Source organism: Solea senegalensis, linkage group LG20 (assembly GCF_019176455.1).
Source record: "Solea senegalensis isolate Sse05_10M linkage group LG20, IFAPA_SoseM_1, whole genome shotgun sequence".
NCBI lineage: Eukaryota > Metazoa > Chordata > Actinopteri > Pleuronectiformes > Soleidae > Solea > Solea senegalensis.
In genome coordinates, this window is record NC_058039.1 from 714,148 (window position 1) to 737,355 (window position 23,208).

Sequence of the window (23,208 nt, forward strand, 5' to 3'; positions counted from 1 at the left end):
GTGTCGGTGTGAAGTGATTTATGCAAGTGATGAGAGTGATACACATACCCACTGTCCACTCATTTATTTATATTTACATAGATTCAATATTATTAATAAAATCATTTGTATTTATAAAACGTCTTTGACAGTAGAAATATATAATGAACTGAAATTATTACAAAATGTTTTTTTGCTTCATCTGAAGATGTCGAACAATAAAAGACGAGTAAAACCTAAAATCAACGTCCAAAGCTGTTTTAACTAAAGGACACATCACATAATGATAAATTAAAAGAATCATTCGTTTAGAATCGAAGATAAAATAACATCATCGTCCTTATGTCCACTCATCACACAGTAAAAACAATTCCAACTACAAAGTGCAAAATTAGCAAATCAGTAAACGAGTAAAACATAAGAGTTTATCCTGAAAGTGTGAGACTCAGCGTTGATCTTCAGTCCTTCCCTTTATTCTGTCCCTTGTTGGATTTGTTGAGGATTTTCATGAGGTTTTTGGACATAAAGTACGGTTTGTCTGGAGAGCCATCGTTTCGCTCCAAGTCTTCCACTGTGACAAACACACACACTTCATTTACAGTCACCGCTTTACTGTAAATTTAATCCTATTTTAGTCAGTGTGTGTGTGTGTGTGTAAATGGAGCGTCTATACCCAGAGGCAGACAGACAGACGGACCAGGTCAGGACAATGCTTGGGCTACATTTTCAATGACAATCAAAACCCACTTAAAGGAATACTTCACCGATTTGCATGTGACTTTGTATTGATAGAATAGCAGTAGTATTGTTTTAAAAATTGTGCTTGAGTTGTAAAAAAAAAAGTTTTTCCCTGTCTAATTTTCAAACGTCAGTTCAAGGTTTGAAACTTCAACCCCAGTTCAGCACTTTTTAGACTCACCCATAGGGGGATGAGACTTGAAACACGTTGTCATCTTTGCTAACAGAGTAAACTGAGAATCTACATGAGCCAAAATGCCATTTCTCTGCCTTTCTCGGCCAAGAAGGCACTTGCTTCAAATATTATTTGACATTTCTACTACGTAGATGACCCAGATTTAATAGACATTCATCTTTCCAACGGTGAAATATGCCTAATACAACAGTGATGTGTCACCTGTGTGTAAATGTATACTCACAGAAGCAGAGGAAGAGTGTGTCCACACACATGTTGTACACACTGAAGAATCCATGAGCTATGAAGTAGCTACCAAACACCACCGTCTATAAAACAAGACAACAAAGCCAGGTCTAACACAGGTTTGAGTCCCAAAAAACTCAATTCATCTGAATGTCATGCTTGAATTACAATTATTGGCATCCAATAATAGTTGAGGGTTTCAGCGCGGAAATCTTTGCCTGGTAACAGGATTCGTCCAGAGAAGAAGAAGAAGGATAATACACCTGGAAAGAAAAAACTTCAGTTATAAACAGTTATAAACACATAGAAATGCACGCACCAACCTCCTGATTGTGAAACTATGTGGAAAACATCAAACAGCTCCGAGTCTGAGAGTCAATGAGTCTGAGTCTCTGAGTCTGAGAGTCAGTCAGGAGGAAAAGCCTGAAAAGAGGAAAACTTCAACCAAACAAAAACAACATAGAACCAAACAGCTCCAAAAAGAGTCCTGAACTGAGTCTCTGAGAATCTGCCCAAAGAGTCTGAACTGAGTCCACTCTGAAGAGTCTGAGTCTGAGTCTGAGAGTCCGAGTCTGAGTCACTGAGTCTCTGAGTCTGAGAGAGTCCTGAGTGTCTGAGTCAGTCTGAGAGAGTCTGAGTCTGAGTCACTGAGTCTGAGAGTCACTGAGTCAGTCTGAGTCACTGAGTCTGAGAGTCACTGAGTCTGAGTCTGAGAGTCTGAGTCTGAGAGTCACTGAGTCTGAGTCACTGAGTCTGAGTCTGAAGTCACTGAGTCTGAGAGTCACTGAGTCTGAGTCACTGAGTCTGAATCATTGAGTCTGAGTCACTAGTCTCTAAAAGTGACTGATCAAAGCCAGCATGCTGTGTGTTTTTTTACACGTGTGAAACTCTTCTGTTGTCATTCTTACCAACTCCTCCAACCACCAGCAGTTTCCCAAAGAACAGCAGCAGGTCGGTCACTTTATCCAGCACCACCACCCTGAAACAACACACACACAAACACACACACAACACCATTCACTGTATCACATGCAAATACAACTAATGCACTTAAGAGAGATAAGATGTTCAGCTTCACATGTTCTCGTCCTTGAGATTCAAAGCTCTAGTGACATCCATCCAACATCCATCGCCCCTGAGGAACTGTCATGAGTCATGTCTACATGACACATCTCTAATGTGTAGAGCTGTGTCATGTAGACATACAGTACATGACACATCTCTAATGTGTAGAGCTGTGTCATGTAGACATACAGTACATGACACATCTCTAATGTGTAGAGCTGTGTCATGTAGATATACAGTACATGACACATCTCTAATGTGTAGAGATGTGTCATGTAGACATACAGTACATGACACATCTCTAATGTGTAGAGATGTGTCATGTAGACATACAGTACATGACACATGTCTACAGGACACATGTCTCACACCACTACACAGTAACAATAAGCCTTTTTCCTTTCATTCACTTTTACTCGAGTTACTTTGTTGTATCCAGTACAATTGGAGCTGTCGCAGTGAAAGAACAGCAGCAGCTGTGAGTGAACATGAAGGCAACGGTAGCTCAGTGGTAGAGGGAATCGTCTTTCAACTGGAAGGTTGGGGGTTCTATTCCCAACGACACTAGCCGGATGAAACATATGTGATAGAAAATGGAAGTGAATGAGTGAATGGAAGAAAGTGTCCAAGTTGTCACTGATAAAACTTTGTTTGACCTTAACATTGCATTTAATAAACTTAAACAACCTATTACACAGATAAGATGGAATCTTGACGACTTTAACACAAACCTTATCACATTTCTCATGAGCAGCTTAAAAGCATTTTTGGCTGAGACACAGAAGTTTTTCCCGTAAATGGCAATCTGTCAGAGAAAGAACAGATCATGTCATAATATTCTGTGTGAACTCGACAGTCACAGTAAGAAGAATCAAGCATTTTCTTGCAGAGATATTAGTGGAGAGAAGAGTGACCACTTCAAAACTGAGCTCACCATGATGTAAGCGTTCCTGTTGAGGAACTTGATGAACTTCTCCAGACACCAGAGGCAGCACTTCATGCAGCACAGTATGAAACGTGCCACTGGATTCTGTGCCGCTACAAGAGGAGGAGGAGGAGGAGGAGGAGGAGGAGGACGACGAGGACGAGGAGGAGGACGAGGACGACGAGGAGGAGAACAAAAACAAGAAGAAGGAGAAGAGACGTTTGCTACTTTTTCTACGACATTCATCTCTACATTCAGTGAATGGGTGGAGCTGTAATATTCATGGATTCACTTTTGTGAAGTAGAAATACAGAGTTGGGGGAATGAAAACACTGACTAAACTTTAACAAACAATGTTTTTCTACTTTTCATAACCACTTTTGTCACTGTACACAAGGGCTGAGTCATATGGAACTTTTTTATTAATCAATATATACTTTTACTTATACTTTAGTTACCATATTAATATATACACATATATATATATATATATATATATATATATATACATACACACATATATATACAAATACACACATATATATACACACACACTGTATATATATATATATATAGTATATATATATAATACCTTTTTACAGCTGTATTGTGATAAAGCTGTAAAAAGATTTTGTGCTTCTCATTGTAGTGACAACAAATTGTAAATACACAGTAAATAAACAGTAAATTAAAACATCTACTTATTAAAATACACTTATTACAGTCATCACAGATGCTTTATCATATGAAACGATATCCAAAATCGAAGACCATATCTTGTCTCATATCACAATCTATATATTGAATATAGATTTATTATCCATATATTGCCCAGCTCTACTCAACACTGCAGATTTAGCTGTTCATTCATTCACATGCTGCTGCTGCTGCTCTTTAGTGTCTTATCAAGGGTCACATTAGGCAAATAAACAGGGGAGTTTTTCATAGAAAAATAAGAAAATAAAATACACAATATTCTCGTGATGACTCATCAGCCTCACCTCTGGTTTTGTGGTCAATATACTCCAGAATGATCCTCACGATCTGCACCAGGGTCAGGATTAAAGCACCGAAGGCCAAGGAACCCACATGGTATCTGAAAATATATAAAATAAAACATTTAAAAAAGGTGAAATCAGACGTACTCCAAACAATACAATATATTGTATATATTGTATTGTATACAATAACAGAGATTACAATACAATAACAGAGATTCACAAACTGCAAAAAGTACAAGACACAACAGTATTTACATCTGTGTCACAATATGCAAGAGTGAATAAATGAAATAACAACACACACTGTATATAAACTTTACAGTTCAAGCCACATCACACAAGACCACTACAACATAAAGACATAAAGTAAATGTAGCATGATTATACATATTATATACACATATGTATATGTATATATACATATATATCTATATACACATATGTATATATGTGTATATATATACATATATATATATATATATATATATATATATATACACATATATACATATACATATATACATGTACATATATATACATATATATACACACGCGAAAGCACAGTGTGCATCTAGCTTTACTTACAAAGTAACAAAGTAATAAAAGTGTAAAATCACATTTCAGTTTGGAGCAGGGACACTAATGTCATTCACTTTCTCTAACTGTTATTTGGAGGCACTAACTGTGCTTGTGTAGCTCTATTGCACCCCCTAGCAACAAAGGAAGGAAGTGCAGTCAGTGAGCATGTCCTGTACATTAATCTGCACTGGAATAACAGAGGATTATAAATACACCTATTTTATGAATGTCACAAACAGCTTTGTCTGAATAAAATATCTGATTATCTGCATTATATATATATATATATATGTATATATATAGAAATACTGTACATTTACCCTCTGTAGAACATTGTCTCGTGCAGTAACGTAAGAGAGGCCAATGGAGTTACCTGAGCGCGCGGATGAAGCCGCCCCACACCGGGCACATGGGGATGTCGTCTGGTTTGGTGAAGGCCCAGTAGTAAGAGGCAAAGGCTCCGGCCAGCGTGCACTGACCCAGAGCAATGACAAAGTTGACACACCAGAGAAAAGCCACCGCGTTGTAGATCTGCAGGTAGAAGAGGTTCTTCTGCAAAAGACCCTCGTTGTTGTAATTGATGAAGATGCAGCTGGCCGAGGGGCATCCTGGGTAATCTGAAGAGTTGAAGTTCTGAGGAGGAGGAGGAGAAGGAGGAGGAGGAGGAGGACAACATAGACTCTGAGATGATCACAACCACAAATATTGAAATACAGTTTTTGAGGGATGCACAATACTGGACTTTTTGTCGATGTCTGATCTGCTGTCACATCAGGGCAGATGTTCGTCCCTATCTGACAATAATTTTCAAAGCCTGATATCCAGACCATAATAACAGTCTTCTCTGCTCACTCACCTGAGGGTCACAGTCCACTGTGCCGTTAATGTCCTTACAGTCGCTCAACGAGGAGTTGAGAGCCACGACTTTGTAGACTGGAATTCCAGAAGTGGCTAAATATCTACATTCATTAGTTTAAGAAATCACTGATTACAGTTTGATTACAGAGGAGGACTGGACAACGTATGGGTATTATATCTACATCTATATGATACTATATCTACATCTATATGATATTATATCTACATCTATATGATATTATATCTACAGTATATATGATATTATATCTACAGTATATATGATATTATATCTACATCTATATGATATTATACATCTAATCTACAGTATATATGATACTATATCTACATCTATATGATATTAAATCTACAGTATATATGATATTATATCTACATCTATATGATATTATACATCTATATGATATATCTACAGTATATATGATACTATATCTACATCTATATGATACTATATCTACATCTATGATACTATATCTACATCTATATGATATTATATCTACATCTATATGATATTATATCTACAGTATATATGATATTATATCTACATCTATATGATATTATATCTACATCTATATGATACTATATCTACATCTATGATATTATATCTACTATGATATTATATCTACATCTATATGATATTATATCTACATCTATATGATACTATATCTACATCTATATGATACTATATCTACATCTATATGATATTATATCTACAGTATATATGATATTATATCTACAGTATATATGATATTATATCTACATCTATATGATATTATATCTACATCTATATGATATTATATCTACAGTATATATGATATGATATTATATCTATATGATATTATATCTACATATATGATATTATATCTACAGTATATATGATATTATATCTACATCTATATGATACTATATCTACATCTATATGATACTATATCTACATCTATATGATATTATATCTACATCTATATGATATTATATCTACATCTATATGATATTATATCTACATCTATATGATACTATATCTGTATATATGATATTATATCTACATCTATATGATATTATATCTACATCTATATGATATTATATCTACAGTATATATGATATTATATCTACATCTATATGATATTATATCTACATCTATATGATATTATATCTACAGTATATATGATATTATATCTACAGTATATATGATATTATATCTACATCTATATGATACTATATCTATCTATATGATATTATCTCTATATATATGATATTATATCTACAGTATATATGATATTATATCTATATCTATATGATATTATATCTACAGTATATATGATATTATATCTACAGTATATATGATATTATATCTACATCTATATGATATCTACATCTATATGATACTATATCTACATCTATATGATATTATATCTACATCTATATGATATTATATCTACATCTATATGATATCTACATCTATATGATATCTACATCTATATGATACTATATCTACATCTATATGATATTATATCTACATCTATATGATACTATATCTACATCTATATGATATTATATCTACATCTATATGATATTATATCTACATCTATATGATACTATATCTACATCTATATGATATTATATCTACATCTATATGATATTATATCTACAGTATATATGATATTATATCTACATCTATATGATACTATATCTACATCTATATGATATTATATCTACATCTATATGATATTATATCTACAGTATATATGGATATTATAACACAGTATATATGGTGACATGAGACAAGATATGATCGTTGTATCTGTGGACGTATACACACACACACACACACACACACACGCATAATGTACATGAAGTTAAAGGATACAAAGCAGTGGAGACCCAGTAAGTCACACACACCAGCAGGAGGACGAAGGTGACCAGAGGGTAGAGCAGAGCAAACATCATGTGACTGATCGCCCTGTGACATCACACACACACACACACACACACACACACACACACATCATCTATACATTTTCACTAAGTGATAGAAATAATGATTATAAAAACAGAATTGTGTGTGAGTGAAAACATCCTGACAAAAACACCATTATTTCCTTAATGTCTATTATTTGAACGCGCATGCTTGTTTACTTTAATCCATTTTCTTAAGATTTTGTTTTTATTTACTGAAAAAATAAAAAGTCAACACTTAGTTGTACTTTAGTGTTCACATAAAGACCTTGTTATTAAGAGTGTGACATGTCTTTGTTAGCAGACACAGTTGCACAGTTCATTCTCCCTAATATAGCGACTGACATAGAACTCAGCCGACATGATGTCACTCACTTGCTGGACTCCTGGAGGAGAGCAATGGCGATGAGGATTCTGGTCCGGAGGAAGAGGAGGGTGAGGAGGATGATGGCCTCGACCACAGAGATGATAATCACTGAGGAGGATACAGATAAAAATGAAGACATTAAATAACCACACAGTCAAGAAAAATGAAGGAAATGTTAATGACACTCACAAAAAGCCAGCCACGTTTCTTTGACCTGCAGGTAAACGTTGAAGTTGGTGGTGAAACCGATGTCAGAGATGGAGGCAGATTGTTTCTTGTAGTTATCGTACTCCCAGTAGCAGTGCCATATTCCTACCAGACAAACACTCCAACACATCACAAGCTAGAATAAACTTAGAATAAACATCACAAGGAATTCAATCAAGGCATTCAAGGCAACTCTAATTCTAATAGGAACCTGGTTGCAGGTGTGTGTAGCTATCACTAGTTCCTCGTTGGAGTATTAAGATCCACCTGTGAAACACTCACACACCACAGTGAGTAATGACGCCAGTGGCTTCGGGTGAATAATGAAGCATTCATGTGATATTAACACTCGACACATCGTATCACATTTGGCTTTTTTCTATGTCCAGCAATTACAACCAAAACCGGTCCAGTACAGGTGGTGAGTTTCATACAAAGCACTTGTGTGTGTGTGTGTGTGTGTGTGTGTGTGTGTGCATGGATGGATGTGGTTACCATAAGCTCCTGCAGCCAGGACGCCGACTATGAGCAGCCACACCATCACTGGAGCTGTGAATCTGAGCAGCAGCAGGAACAGCATACTGACCAGCATGGCTATTAACAGACCACTAAGAAGAAAAGAACATCTTTACTCAATAGAATTATTTTTATTATTTCAGATTCACTTGTGAAACTTTTGCAAACAACCATCTCCTTGTGTGTGGACACAAAACAAATCACTTCCTGTGTGCAGCATGTGAATGTTGCCGGGCAACACGAGATGTAAACACTTCTATAGTGACAAACACAGTGGGGCAGTGTCATGTGGAGACATTTATTTTATTGTATTTATTATAAGTTACACACTGCAGTTTTAACACAGGCTGACGAGATATGAAAGATTTGAAATGATCAATTATGAAAATGGACATGTGTTGCACATAACAACAAAGAGTTGTATATGTATATAAGAGTTTAAAGCATTAAATATAAAACATGTGACATGATTCTAGTTTCAGAACTATCTCAAAAGCTCATTTCGATGTGTATGTTTGAATGTAAGTGTCAGTGTGAGGCGTGTTTCTGCACCAACTCACATGAGGATCCACGGCCATGACGACGCAAAATCCTCAAAGATTTGGACGCCGAGCTCTTTGGCATTGAAACCATTCACAAGGTCACTAATGAGACAAACATGAGCTGTGGTGAGACACTTTAACGAGCAAACAAACGCAGGACAAGTGTGACGCAGTTCTAGAGGATAATCCAAATCTTCACACACTTCGATCCATGCTCTCACTGTTACTGAGCGTTCAGAAGAAAAGAGTAAACAAAACAGCCATGTAGTGGAAAAGAGGTCAAATCTACATTACAAAGACATTTATTTGAATTAAAAAAATAACTATTTCCTCTCCACTACAGCGTTAATGACACCAGGGCTGCAACAATGAGTCGATGACTACATTAATCATGTTTTTCAGCTCCTTAAATGTGAATATTTTCTGGTTTCTTTGCTCCATTAACAAAGAAATCATTAAAGGTAGAGTGGGAGATCTTTTTCTGGAGCATTTTTTTCCTCTTCATAACCTTTTCCAGAATCTCCAACTGACTCCAACTTAAGACTGACGAGTTTTGGTTTTTGGATAAAACAAGACGATCGAGAACGTCATCATTTTGAGGTTTGAAAAACACGAGTCAGCGTTCTTCAATATTTCCTGACATTCTATTATATGTAAAGAATCATTAGTTGCTCATTAGCCCTCAATGATAAATAAAGCAAGACACGTGAGAAAGTTAGAGCCCAGACAGAGGAAAACTACTATCACCACATACTACTACAACATAATACTACATACTAAAACATAATACTACAACATAATACTACATACTAAAACAACATACTACAACATAATACCACCGCATACTACTACATACTAAAACAACATACTACAACATAATACTACCACATACTACATACTAAAACAACATACTACTACAACATAATACTACCACATACTACTACATACTAAAACAACATACTACTACAACATAATACTACCAAATACTAAAACAACATACTACTACAACAAACTATTACAACAAACTACTACCAGTTACTAAAACAACATACTACTACAACATACCATTACAAGATACTACAACAACATACCATTAGAAGATACTATTACGTGCTGCTACTACTACAACATACTACTACAAGCTGCTACTACACTACAGGAAAACACAAACTCACAAAACCACTGACTTTGTGCTGCTGTTGATGAGGAGGAGAAACAAAGTGATTAGTCAAATGTTTGATGTGTATGTTGATCTCTGCACTGTCACTGTATTTGTTACACCCTGGACGTTTAAGTGAACGTGTGGATGAACGTGAACGTGTGGATGAACATGAACGTGTGGGTGAACATGAACGTGTGGGTGAATGCGAACGTGTGGATGAACGTGCGGAACGCAGGTGTGAATGTGCGGGTGAACGCGGTGATGAACGCGGAACGGTGGATGAACGCCGAACGGTGGATGAATGGGAAACGTGACAAACGTGGGGTGTGAATGAATGTGGATGAACGGAACATGTGGATGAATGAACGTAGGGATGAACGCGGAACGTGGATGAACGCTAACGCAGGATGAACGCTAACGCAGTGGTTTAACGCCAACGCAGTGGATGAATGTGAACGGTGGATAAACGCAGGGTGAATGCGGAAACGTGGATGAACGCAATCATGTGGATGAATGTGAACGTGTGGATGAACGTGAACGGTGGATGCGAACGCAACGCGTGGATGAATGTGAACGCGGTGGATGAACGCGAACGCGGTGGATGAACGAACGGTGGGATGAATGTGAACGCAGGGATAAACGCGGATGTACGTGAACGCGGTGGATGAACGTGTGGATGAACGCGCTTAACGCAGGGATGAACATGAACGGTGGGTGAATGTGCGGGTGAACGGAACGGATGAATGTGAACGGTGGATGGAACGCGGTGGATGAACGCTTAACGCGCAGGTGGATGCAGAACGCGGAATACGTGGATGAACGTGTGGATGAACGTGAATGTGTGGATGAACGTGTGGATGAATGTACTGTCTCTCACCCGGTGCCGTTCTTGATGAGGTTGACGGTGTCGTTGAGTGACGCGGGTAAACCTTCAACACTGGAGAAAGTTGGAGGAATGTTGGCCAGAGCGCCAACATCAGGCAAACATCTGCCCAACACTGACCACACACACAGACAACATCATCAAAACCTCATCACTTTGCATCATGAGCCGTCATCACTGAATACATAGACAAAAGCATTTACTATGATACGCAAGTATCTCGTCACTCAGAGAATTATTTTATTTATTTTATTATAATTATTTATTATGTCTGACACAGAACAAACTTCATTCAAACAAAGTCATTCTATTATCATATATTATTTCTGTAAATCCATGGATTTCTTTTAAAATAACATGTATTGTTATTAAAATGTGTATTTCCTGTGTACAAGCGTTTGCACTCACCAGGTGTCGTAGGCACGTGGAAGAAAGGACACAGCTCTTTATCCACGATCTGTTTCACAGTCTGTTAACATGTTGAAATGACCATGGGTTACTCTCCTGCTGCCAACAACAACAACAACAACAACAACAACAACATGAAAAGCTCTTTGAGCAGAGAGTGAGAGAGTGAGACGTACCAGCTCAGTGTTTTCCAGGTCTATGGTCTGAACACAGTACTCTGGATTAAAAACATCCACTGGCTTTACTGCTGGTAAATAATCTAGAACTCCGACAGCCCAGAATTCAGAAGGACATTTTTCCACACACACCTATGGGTTTGTATGAAAAAGGCATTGTTTATTAACATTAATAGAAAATTCAATGACAAATGTGTTTAAATGAGTATGATTAAGAAGATCAAACCTGTGTGGTCGGACATTGTAACCCGTTGAGAGCAGATGCCATAATATTGATTGATGTGGCACATTTGAGGATGTCAAAGTAAAACAGATTGGGTTTGTCTCTGAGGGAAGAAGACATCATTCTTTAATAAATTTGTTTTGTTATACATTAAACGACTCGTACGCATGTTGCACTGTTTAGATTTAATTACTTGTATTTCTCAATGCCACAGAAAAACCCGGCCGAGTTTCTAGGATAAAGAACATGTCGAGGATCGCCGTAGAGCCACGCTGTGAGGGAACACACACACAGAGATAAGAAAAGAATAAAGTCAGTGATGTAAAATCTCTTTGGAAACAACTGCAACGAGTTAGGATTATGCCTATTCTTATTTTTTCTTCTATTCAGTTGCTTTTCATTATTTCCAACGACCTTTAGCCATTTTCTATGATTACAAATCCTTTTATATAGAAATCCAGTTATTCTGGTCATTTTCAATAACTTGGTGTAATATGACGTGTGTCCCAACCACAAGAGGGCGCAAGACATCTGCGTGACAGGAGGAACCTTTACTCACTGTATCTCAGAGACCACATTCAAGCACTTTCAAGGATCATGTTCAGTTATTTCCATTATCTTAAATTATATTAAAAACACTGACTTAACGAACAAGCAACACAAACAAGCATGAAATCATAAGAGCAAGTTTCCTGTGTGGAACTGAAGACCTTTATGTTCTAAATGGACGTAGTCTTCTGGTTCAAAGTGAATTCCCTCAAAAAGAACCAGAACCAGCAGACATCACCTGCCACAAAGCACTGACTGCACAACACGCTGTTGAATTGTCTTTTTAATTCATAAAAATCTAAATGGGAACATAATGAACTAAAGTGAAACTATTATCTTTACCAAACTATGTTCTGAAATAATATCACCGGTGTATAGAATTGTTGTTCTCACCTAAAATCCCGACGACGATGTATCCGAGGAGGACGGCCAAGAACAGGCCACAGCAGATAATATCAGTGCAGCTTCTGAGGAGGAGACACAGAGAGACACACGTGTAAACAAGCACAGAGACACAGAGAGACACACGTGTAAACAAGCACAGAGACACAGAGAGACACACGTGTAAACAAGCACAGAGACACAAAGAGAGACAAGCCTGCGTGTAAAAGAAGGGCACAAAAACACAGAGAACACCGCGTGTAAAGAAGCACGAAGCGACTACAGAGACACGTGTAAAAGAAACAAGCACAGAACACAGAGACACCGTGTAAACAAGCACAGAGACACAGAGAAGACACGTGTAAACAAGCACAGAGACACAGAGAAGACACTGCGTGTAAAAGAAGCACAGAGACACAGAGAGACTTACCGTGTAAAACACAGAACACAGAAGACTTACCGCGTGTAAGAAGCACAGAGACACAGAGGAGAGAGACACCATGTAAAAGCACAAGAACACAAGAGAGGGGCTGCGTGTAAAAGAGCACAGGGCAGAGAGAGGAACACACGTGTAAACAGAGACACAGAACACAGGGACACATGTGTAAAAAGAAGCACAAGAACACAGAGAGAGACACTACGTGTAAAAAACACAGAGACACAGAGAGAGACACCGCATGTAAAAACACAGAGACACATGTGTAAAGAAGCACAGAGAACACAGAGACACAGAGAGAGACACCGCGTGTAAGAAACACAGAAACACAAAAGGAGACAAAGAGAGACTTACCACACGATGTAAGAAAGCACAGAAATTTCAAGACACAGAGACACAGAAGACACATGTGTAAAGCAGACAAACACAGAGAGACACGTTATTAAGCACAGAGAGACAACAAAGACACAGAGACACAGAGAGACATGTGTAAAGCACAGAACACAGAGACACAGAGAACTTGCAGTGTAAAGAAGCACAGAGACACAAAGACACAGAGACACAGAGAGACACATGTGTAAAGAAGCACAGAGACACAGAGACACAAAGACACAGAGACATAAAGACACAGAGACATAAAGACACAGAGACCTACACAACCAGTTCATCACAAACCCCCTCACTCACCTTTTGTGTATGGGTCCTCTGAAGTCCTGGTCAAACTGAGCAGGTTCTCCTGGAAAAGAGAAAAGAAAGTCTATTTTTAAACTTTTTAAACTTGAACTTTTATACTGTGGTGTCCAACAGGAACGAGGATTACATGAACTTATGGAAATATGAAAGAAGACATAGAAAATAACAGGGTTCTCAAACTCTCATGACCTTGGGGAGTGTAAAATTGTACCACAATAACAACGACAAATATCCAGAATCTCGACGTGAAAGTGTTTATTATTCTAAAATGAATCTTCAAATAAGAAAAAAGAAATCTGATGTTGTTTATGAATGAGATTGTAAATCAATAAAACTTTACAGTATAATTACTGTGAGAGAAGAGGTTTTATTACACAACTGTGAAAAGTGTCACCATCGTTTCCAGGAACACACACACACACACACACACACACACACTCTTTCTTCGTCAGTCAATGTTCACTCACAGCTGAGGGTGAAACACTCACTTTCAAGTTATTTGAATGAAATTTGAATTTAAAGAACATGAAAATCTGAGTAGAAACGTCGAGGCTCGACTCGTCTCTGCTGCATTTTCCTGACACACAGGAAGTCTTTGAGGCCACGCCCACACAATATCAACATTTCTTTAATCACAATTGTTTCGTACGCTGATTATTTCTCGTCATAGAGCTGCTAAATAATCACCAGTGCAACGTTCACGTTCTGATAATGGAGAATTAATCCATCAACAATGACCTGTAGATTTCTAGACTCTCACGCCACAGTTAGTACAAACACAGCGTCCACACGAAGGACAGAGCTGCTTATTGGGACACAAGACAGCGTGGACACGAAAAGTGATCATGGGTGAAAACGCCCTGAGGAGACTCTGCTTTTTTTATTTACTACAGAACAAACAGCAGTAAAAAGGGTTTTGAAAGAATGGCCTCGCGTGTTTTCAGCTACATTTCAGCTAAACTCAATTTTAAACTAATTTTTTCCTGACACAAATAATAACATGTGTGTGTTGTTGTGATTGTTCCACAGCGACAGAGACTTCAGCAGAGACACTCCGTCTTTACTGGAGCAACTGTACCCTGAGCACTCGTTTGAATATTTGAATAGCAGCACATGTGAGTCAACACAGTCAGCGTCAGGAGTTTAGAGGAGGATACAGACGCTCATACAGGATCCAGTAAGACACACACACACTTACAAAAACACTTACGGGCCACTTTATTAGGTACAGAGATGCCTAGATTAGGTATTAGAGATATGGTCTGAGATTTTATATACATGTATGTATATATATATATATATATATATATATATATATATATATATATATATATATACATACACACACATGTATATACATACATACATACATATATACATATACATACACATACATACATACACATATATACACACACATATACACATATACATATATATATACATATATGTGTGTATATATGTATATGTGTATATATTTATATATATATATATATATATATATATATATATATATGTACATACATACATATATACATACATATATACACATATACATATATACATACATACACACAAATATATACATATATACACACATATACACATATATGTGTGTGTATATACATATACACATACATAGATATACACATACATACACATACATATATACATACACATACATATATATACACATATTCATACATATATACACATATATACACATATATGTATATATATATATACACACACACACACACACACACATACATATATATATATATATATATATATATGTATGTATTACATCACTATTTACATACATATATACACATATATACATATATACACATACATATATACACACATATATATATACACATATACATACATATATATACATATATACACACACACACACACACACACACACACACACATACATACATATATATATATAAAATCTCAGACCATATCTCTAATCTAATCTAATCTAATCTAATCAGCCAATCACAGAGCAGCAACTCAACGTATGGGGGGAGAAAGATGATTGAAGTGACACACAATGATCCAGTAAAGAGAAAATATCCAGTGAACAGCACGGATTTGGATGAAAATGCCTTGTTGATGCCAGAGGAAACATGAATTGCTGTCATCTATGTTTATGTTTATTTAACAGAGGAATTCCTGTTAAAAACCTCCAGACTCGGTCATTTGAGAGAACGAGAACAAGAAAGAGCGACAAAGACCAACGTGAAGTAAAAGTGCAAGAAAAATGTTTGACACGAAACAAAATACAATGTCAGATTGTGAGTTTTGCTCCCGAGTAAATGTTGAAGAAAGTTCAGTTCATTCTGGTTTTAAACTTGTTCATACAAGACACAAATAATAAATAAATAAATAAGAATTCATTGTTAGGTGTGTTTGTACAGTGAATTATCAGTAAACCAATGCTGAACCTTAGTGATTGGCATATTGTGATAATACAGTCAGTAACGTTGTAGCACCATGAATATTCAACACCAGCTTGACTTCAAAACTTCATCCGTCAGGATATTGTTTGCTTTAGTCCACAGAAGACAACATGACAACATGACAACATGACACACTTGGCTACAGCAGAAGAGCTCATCACACCAGGTGTCCTGTGTATCTAATACAATGGCCAGAGAAGCCATGACACAGTTCTATCTTTAATAGGTCATATTTGAGTGTGTGTGTGTGTGTGTGTGTGTGAGAGAGTAAACCAGGAAACAGATATGAGGGTAATGTGTAATGCCACCAGTGTCAGATTTCAGCTCTGTGGACAATACTGTATAGGACCTATAAGGACACTCTGTTTTATGCTCCCATAAACATTTGTAGGAACACTTTAAACCTTTAAACCCTGAACCTCAGAGCAGTTATAGAAAGACATTTTTATAAGTGGTGTTTGCAGAATCTAAAAAAGGTGAAGGTCATCAGATGACCTCGGCTGCAGAGGAGTTAGTGACGCAGAACAAGGAACAGGTTTTTCTGTCGCTGCTGCGTAATATGAGAGACTGAAGGAATGATGGATGAAAAAAAACAACAAAAAAAGACTTTTGGTTCTTTGCAGTTTACACATATTTCCATTAGTTTAAGAAAAGATAATGAAAATGAATGAAACTCTTGTTTAAAATAGTCTTGAGTGAATGATCGCACACCGAGACGAAGACTTTCAAAAAAGATCAATTATCGTTTTCTAAACGGATCGTAATAGAATCGTGAGGCACCGAAAAGAAAGATTAGGAGAAGTGAGTGAATGACTAAATGACTGAATGACTGGATTACTAAATGAATGAATGACTGAATGAATACTGGACAAACCAGTTATATATTGTGTGAGAAGAAAAGATGGCCTGGTTAATTAGTGCCGTACACTCTACAGTTCTAATATAAACAAATATATATATATGTTGTGACATCAGACATTAGATTTTGGATATTGTCATATTGTGATAAGGTTTCTATGATCTCTGTGTAATCTTAGTAATCTCTGTGATATTTGTAATCTCTGTGATTTTTGTAATCTCTGCGATATGTGATATTTGTAATCTCTGTCATATTTGTGATCTCTGTGATATTTGTAATCTCTGTGATCTGTCATATTTGTAATCTCTTTGATATTTGTGATCTCTGTGGCCTGGTTTTAAAAGCTGTTGCCTAAAATACACTTAATATAATGTTATAAATTGATTAAAAAATACATAGAATTGACAAAATTAAAAGTAACTTCTTTGATTTTAAGCCTAATTACTTGTGTTATCGCAGAATTTGACCATATTTACAGTTAATGTCATTGTAACACACGTACATTTCCTGCAGTAAACATTAAAAAGCCTAAAAATAAAGCAGGTGTTATCTGACATGAAAGGTATGTGTATTTTAAGACTGATAGAAATATTCTACAGTTCTTTGGTCATCGCTTTGCAACAACAACCACAACGAGTGTAACACAACGTGTGTAACATTAGTAACACTCGTGAACACGTTTCACAACAGAATCCTCAAACTTTGTTGGGAAATGAAAAGCAGTTTCTCACTAAGGTGATGAATCAGGAAGTAAATCTGTTAAAAACATTTCCACTTCCTCATGAGGTGGACTATGAGTTCATTCTTTTATTTTAGAACTTTAAACTGTGAGTTCAGACACTTGGAGTCGCCCTCTTGTCATCATTTCACGTCTCTGGTGTTTGTATACGTTATTTGAAGAGAGATGTGAAACCCAGTTTGGCATTTACTTCCAGGGAGGGTTTGTTTTCTGGAGCTTTGCAAAACCTCCCTGAGTGTCAACAGTCGACAGAGAGTATGGATCAAACACCACGGGTCTGGGATCATGAGCAGATCCTGTCTTCCTCTAAACTTTAGCCTTTCCATCACTTTGGTCAAAGTTCATCTTTGTCTCATCAGTCAGTAAAACTTTGTCCCAGACGTTCTGAAGCACACCTCTGTACTTTTTGGCAAATACTAGCCTGGCCTTCCTATTCTTCTTGCTAATGAGTGGTTTGCATCTTCTGGTGTAGCCTCTGTATGTTTGTTCATGAAGTCTTCTGTGATACCTTCACTCCTGCCCTCTGGAGGTTGTTGCTGATGTCACTAACAGTTTTAAGGTCTTTCTTTACAGCTCTCACAATGTTTCCGTCGTCAACTGCTGATGTTTTCCTTGGTCAACCTGTTGCTTAGTACACCAGTGCTTTCTTTCTTCTTCAGGACATTCCAAATGGTTGTACTGGCTATGGCCAATGTTTGGGCAACGGCTCTGATTGATTTCCTATCTTCATCTTCAAGTTGCAGTTGAATATCCCTCAATATCTCCATATCTTCTTCTCCATCAGTGATAGAACCTGGTACCTGGTGTTTTTCTTCTTCTCCATCAGTGATAGAACCTGGTACCTGGTGTTTTTCTTCTTCTCTATGGTAGTAGAACCTGGTACCTGGTGTTTTCTTCTTCTCCATCAGTGGCAGAACCTGGTACCTGGTGTTTTCTTCTTCTCTCTATTAGTGATAGAACCTGGTACCTGGTGTTTTCTTCTTCTCCATCAGTGGCAGAACCCGGTGCCTGGTGTTTTCTTCTTCTCCATCAGTGATAGAACCTGGTACCTGGTGTTTTCTTCTTCTCCATCAGTGGCGAACCTGGTACCTGGTGTTTTCTTCTTCTCTGTGGTGATAGAACCTGGTGCCGTGTTGCTTCTTCTTCTCCATCAGTGATAGAACCTGGTACCTGGTGTTTTCTTCTTCTGCATCGGTGGCAGAACCTGGTACCTGGTGTTTCTTCTTCTCTATTAGTGATAGAACCTGGTACCTGGTGTTTTTCTTCTTCTCCATCAGTGGCAGAACCTGGTACCTGGTGTTCTTCTTCTCCATCAGTGATAGAACCTGGTACCGGTGTTTTCTTCTTCTCCATCGGTGATAGAACCTGGTACCTTGTGTTTTCCTTCTTCTCCATCAGTGTAGAACCTGGTACCTGGTGTTCTTCTTCTTCTCCATCAGTGATAGAACCTGGTACCTGGTGTTTTTCTTCTTCTCCATCAGTGATAGAACCTGGTACCTGGTGTTCTTCTTCTTCTCCATCAGTGATAGAACCTGGTGTTTTCTTCTCCATCAGTGATAGAACCTGGTACCTGGTGTTTTTCTTCTCCATCAGTGATAGAACCTGATTACCTGGTGTTCTTCTTCTTCTCCATCAGTGATAGAACCTGGTATCTGGTGTTCTTCTTCTTCTCTATCAGTGATAGAACCTGGTACCTGGTGTTCTTCTTCTTCTTCTCCATCAGTGATAGAACCTGGTCCCTGGTGTATTTCTCCTTAGCACACACTTTCTCCTATGTTCTGTGCCGCACTCACTCAGAACCACTGCTTGTAAACTCTCAACTGCAGATGAGCTTCACCTCCACTGAATCTCGAGATGTGAAGGCTTCATATATCGTTACTGGAGCTCATGAAATAAAACGCACAAGAATTTAGAAATTAGATCACGTGTATTTGTGATTCGAGACTGTTTGACGATTTATCGTGCAGCTCTAATTGACTGACAAAGAAAATGACTGTGTGAACATTAACTGACAGAGGAAATGACTGTGTGAACATTAAAACTCTGAGCTGATGACTGAAGTTGAACAGAAACCATTTAAATGAGTGATTTATTAATCGAGGAACAAGAAAAAGGTTTTTTTCTGCAAAAAACGTATGAAAAACATGAAATTCAACTTTCACTCTGTCATACCACTTGATTACTCTAGCAATAAATCACAAAATCAATGTATCAAGACATCAATGGCTGATTATTTTGAGACGTGAGTTGAAACTAAAAGTTACCAATTATCAGAAAAGTGTGTCGTCATCATAGTTCAAAGTCAATCTTCTCTGTCTTCCGTCTCTAAAATCCACAAAGCAACTAAATAAGTCACTAGGTGTAAACTTGGAACCGTGTCTTCTATGACTTCCTTATGGCTGAATATAAACTCTGATCATTGACTGTCCCATCATTGTTTCTATTGTGTATTTATTCAAATGAAGGCTAAAGCAGCAGCTACACATTTGTCTGACGTGTGACCTCTGATCACAGGTTTAGGCTGTTATTGACGTAATAATCATGGAAAAGGATTGTTTATTCCTCTGGGTCTGGTCCCAGATTTTTTAATAATAATTTATGCATCTTAGTTCTTCTTTGTTAATATGACACATACACTATAAATGTAGACTAATAAAACTTTGTTCTTTGTTGCTGAGGTGTTTTCTGTCGTCAGGTGTTTGTTTCGAGACATGGAAAACTATTTCAGTTTCTTTATTTTTAAATGCCAAAATGATTTTACAAATAATGTTGCACATGCAACACATGTTGTGTATTTTTTATGCTTTATGCCAAATATGAATCTCTCTTTCCCTCCAAATGGATCCAGTACAGATGTGTGATGAGCCTCTCCGACACTCTGATGTCAGTGTCTGTATGTGACAATACTTTGATACTGCTCACAATCACTGGATCAACTGTGGCCCCTGAAGAGTGTGGGCGCGCCCGTGCTCCAAACACTTCTTGTTTAAATTCCTTTCATTTGCACCATAAAAGTGAGCATGTTTCAAACCCGTCTGCTGTCCTGTCGGACATGTAGGACACAAGGACACAAGGACACTAACGACTGTAAATGTGGTCCCACTTGTTTGTGTATAAATCACATTTGGCCAAATTCTTCAACCTTCCTTACGAGCAGGAGTTTGTTTGTTTGCTGTCGTAGTTCCAGTAACTTTACGGTAACTAAGTAACTAATTAGTCAACATGGATAAACTCACCATACTCAGAGTCCGGGCTTGACTCCTCTTTTCGTTTTTTGCCCATTCCGCCTCCTTCTCTTTCTTCTCTTTCTTCTCTTTCTTCTTCAGCTTGTAAAATCGCTCGCGAGCAGAGGACTTGATTCAAACCAGAGACGGGGACGGGGACAGAGACAGAGACGGGGACAGCAGAAGCAGCAGCGGCGGCAGCGCCGCGACCTCAGAGAACAACAGCAGTAACTAAGTGAGGAAATCTTTTCTCTAATCTCTCCTCTTTTTTTTTTTTCTCCCTGGCACTTGTAACTAGGCGGTAACGTCACGAGCGCACCTGACGTTTGGATGAGCACCTGCGCGCTGTGTCAAAGATCGTCTGTGTGGCAGGAGCACTCACTTGTGAGCGAGTGATGTCACAAAGGACGCTGGTGGAAACGTGGGAGAAAGCCTTCAATCAAAGCAGCAACATCACAAAGAAAGATATTCCATTTGAAGATCATTTTTTCATCACTACAGAATAAATAAAGAATATTAGAAGACATTAAAATCACATTTTCTATTAGATCTTCTGGTTTCTTGGACGTAATCAACCAAACATTAGAGTGTGTGACCCTTTTCTTTTGGCCAGGCAGTGAATATTGATGCTACACCAGCACAGATAACATGGATATAACTTGGTAAAGTCATGAAAGTGAAGCCTTTGTTTTTTCCATGCTGGGATGAACTCAAACAGACTGTCACTGAAGCAATGTTGAGTTTTTGAATTGATTTAGAATATTTAAGGATCAGAATATTCACAAGTTTTACATGAATCAGTTTTCCTTTGGACACACATCAACTTTATTTTTTGGAGAACGAACTGGGACTGATGTCAGTTCTATGGATGTCATCTTGTTTTATTCTGTACTTTATTTGTTTTGATTGTGTCTGCAGGAGACTTCCTTTGGTTTGATGTCATCAAGTGTTTCTGAACAAATACAGTTAAAGTGTTGTGATATAGTCACATGACACAATGAGCAGGCATACACATATATTTCTTTATTTTTCTGTCTTTGTGTCCCTTTGCCTTTTTAAGTCTGTTTTATCTTCCTTTAATATTCTAAGTAAATGAATGTCAGGGTATTTTAAGCTACTTCAGAATCTGCTTCAACTCTTATTTCAGTGTAACGTCGTTATCGTTTTCATTGTTTTCCTTTATTTGAATTACTTCAACCTTACCTTAGTGTTTCCTGACAGTTTAGTGTGTCTTTGTGCATGTTGTCACCCTAACACTGTGTGACTGTACGTATCTCTGTCTGTGAGCTTGATTTGATCGATTGTGCGTATTTTTACTGTACACATGAGGTCAGGTGGATTGATTTGGACCTTCTGTTTCTTAAGCTCTTCTTTATTGCCATACTGTGGGTATGAAATTCATGTGGATTGTGAGTAACTGAAGGGTGTCGATCTTAGAGTAGGAATTACATTAACTGTATCAAACAGATTTATAATAATTCAGTGTAAAATCATCCAAATTTGGGGATTATGTAAACTCCAGGGTGTGACCCCGCCTACCGCCCAGTCAGATGAGATTGTTGCAGCGCCCCCACGTGACACTCATGTGGAGGATAAAGCGGTAGTAGATGGATGAATGGTGATTTATAATAAAACGCTGCAGACAGATTCATAAGTAACAGTTAGGGCTAATAATAATGATAATAATAATAATGAAAATATTAAAGTTGTACTATTTTCAATTCAATTGCCTTTTTCAGATTTGTCAAATGAAGTGGTTCTAGTTGTGTTACCCTGAGGTGTAACCATGAACATTAGCATTAAGAAGCATATAAATATGTAATTCTCCTTAGTTT

The 23,208-nt window shown here is 37.4% G+C and overlaps 1 protein-coding gene across 3 annotated transcripts; it reads right to left on the reverse strand.

Moving 5' to 3' along the window:
• Position 1: 1 nt before the first annotated feature.
• On the reverse strand, positions 2 to 21,632 carry slc44a4 (solute carrier family 44 member 4). Of its 3 annotated transcripts, none has more exons than XM_044052234.1 (23): positions 21,386 to 21,632; positions 14,072 to 14,120; positions 12,961 to 13,034; positions 12,212 to 12,290; positions 12,022 to 12,121; positions 11,796 to 11,927; positions 11,620 to 11,680; positions 11,206 to 11,326; positions 10,354 to 10,359; positions 9,185 to 9,268; positions 8,604 to 8,716; positions 8,091 to 8,213; positions 7,910 to 8,009; positions 7,446 to 7,538; positions 5,565 to 5,667; positions 5,082 to 5,341; positions 4,130 to 4,224; positions 3,138 to 3,241; positions 2,935 to 3,008; positions 2,047 to 2,117; positions 1,307 to 1,401; positions 1,137 to 1,221; positions 2 to 550 (listed from the first exon to the last, which is right to left on the reverse strand). In XM_044052234.1, exons 1-23 carry the CDS (start codon positions 21,429 to 21,431, stop codon positions 438 to 440), a joined length of 2,181 nt encoding a protein of 726 aa, XP_043908169.1. In that variant the 5' UTR covers positions 21,432 to 21,632; the 3' UTR covers positions 2 to 437. The 3 variants fall into 3 exon arrangements, with proteins under 3 accessions (XP_043908169.1, XP_043908168.1, XP_043908170.1); XM_044052233.1 differs by having other exon boundaries at positions 10,354 to 10,362; positions 21,386 to 21,631; XM_044052235.1 differs by lacking the exon at positions 10,354 to 10,359 and having other exon boundaries at positions 21,386 to 21,631.
• Positions 21,633 to 23,208: the final 1,576 nt, after the last annotated feature.

What these genes read in the sequence shown, in the direction of transcription:
- slc44a4 (XM_044052233.1), bottom strand. Translation starts at nt 21,431, where the DNA reads ATGGGCAAAAAACGAAAAGAGGAGTCAAGCCCGGACTCTGAGTATG. An exon ending in AAGCCCGGACTCTGAGTATG is followed by an intron (nt 14,121 to 21,385) that starts GTGAGTTTATCC and finishes TCTCTTTTCCAG; the next exon opens with GAGAACCTGCTCAGTTTGAC. An exon ending in CTCCTCCAGGAGTCCAGCAA is followed by an intron (nt 7,539 to 7,909) that starts GTGAGTGACATC and finishes GTGATGTCACAG; the next exon opens with GGCGATCAGTCACATGATGT.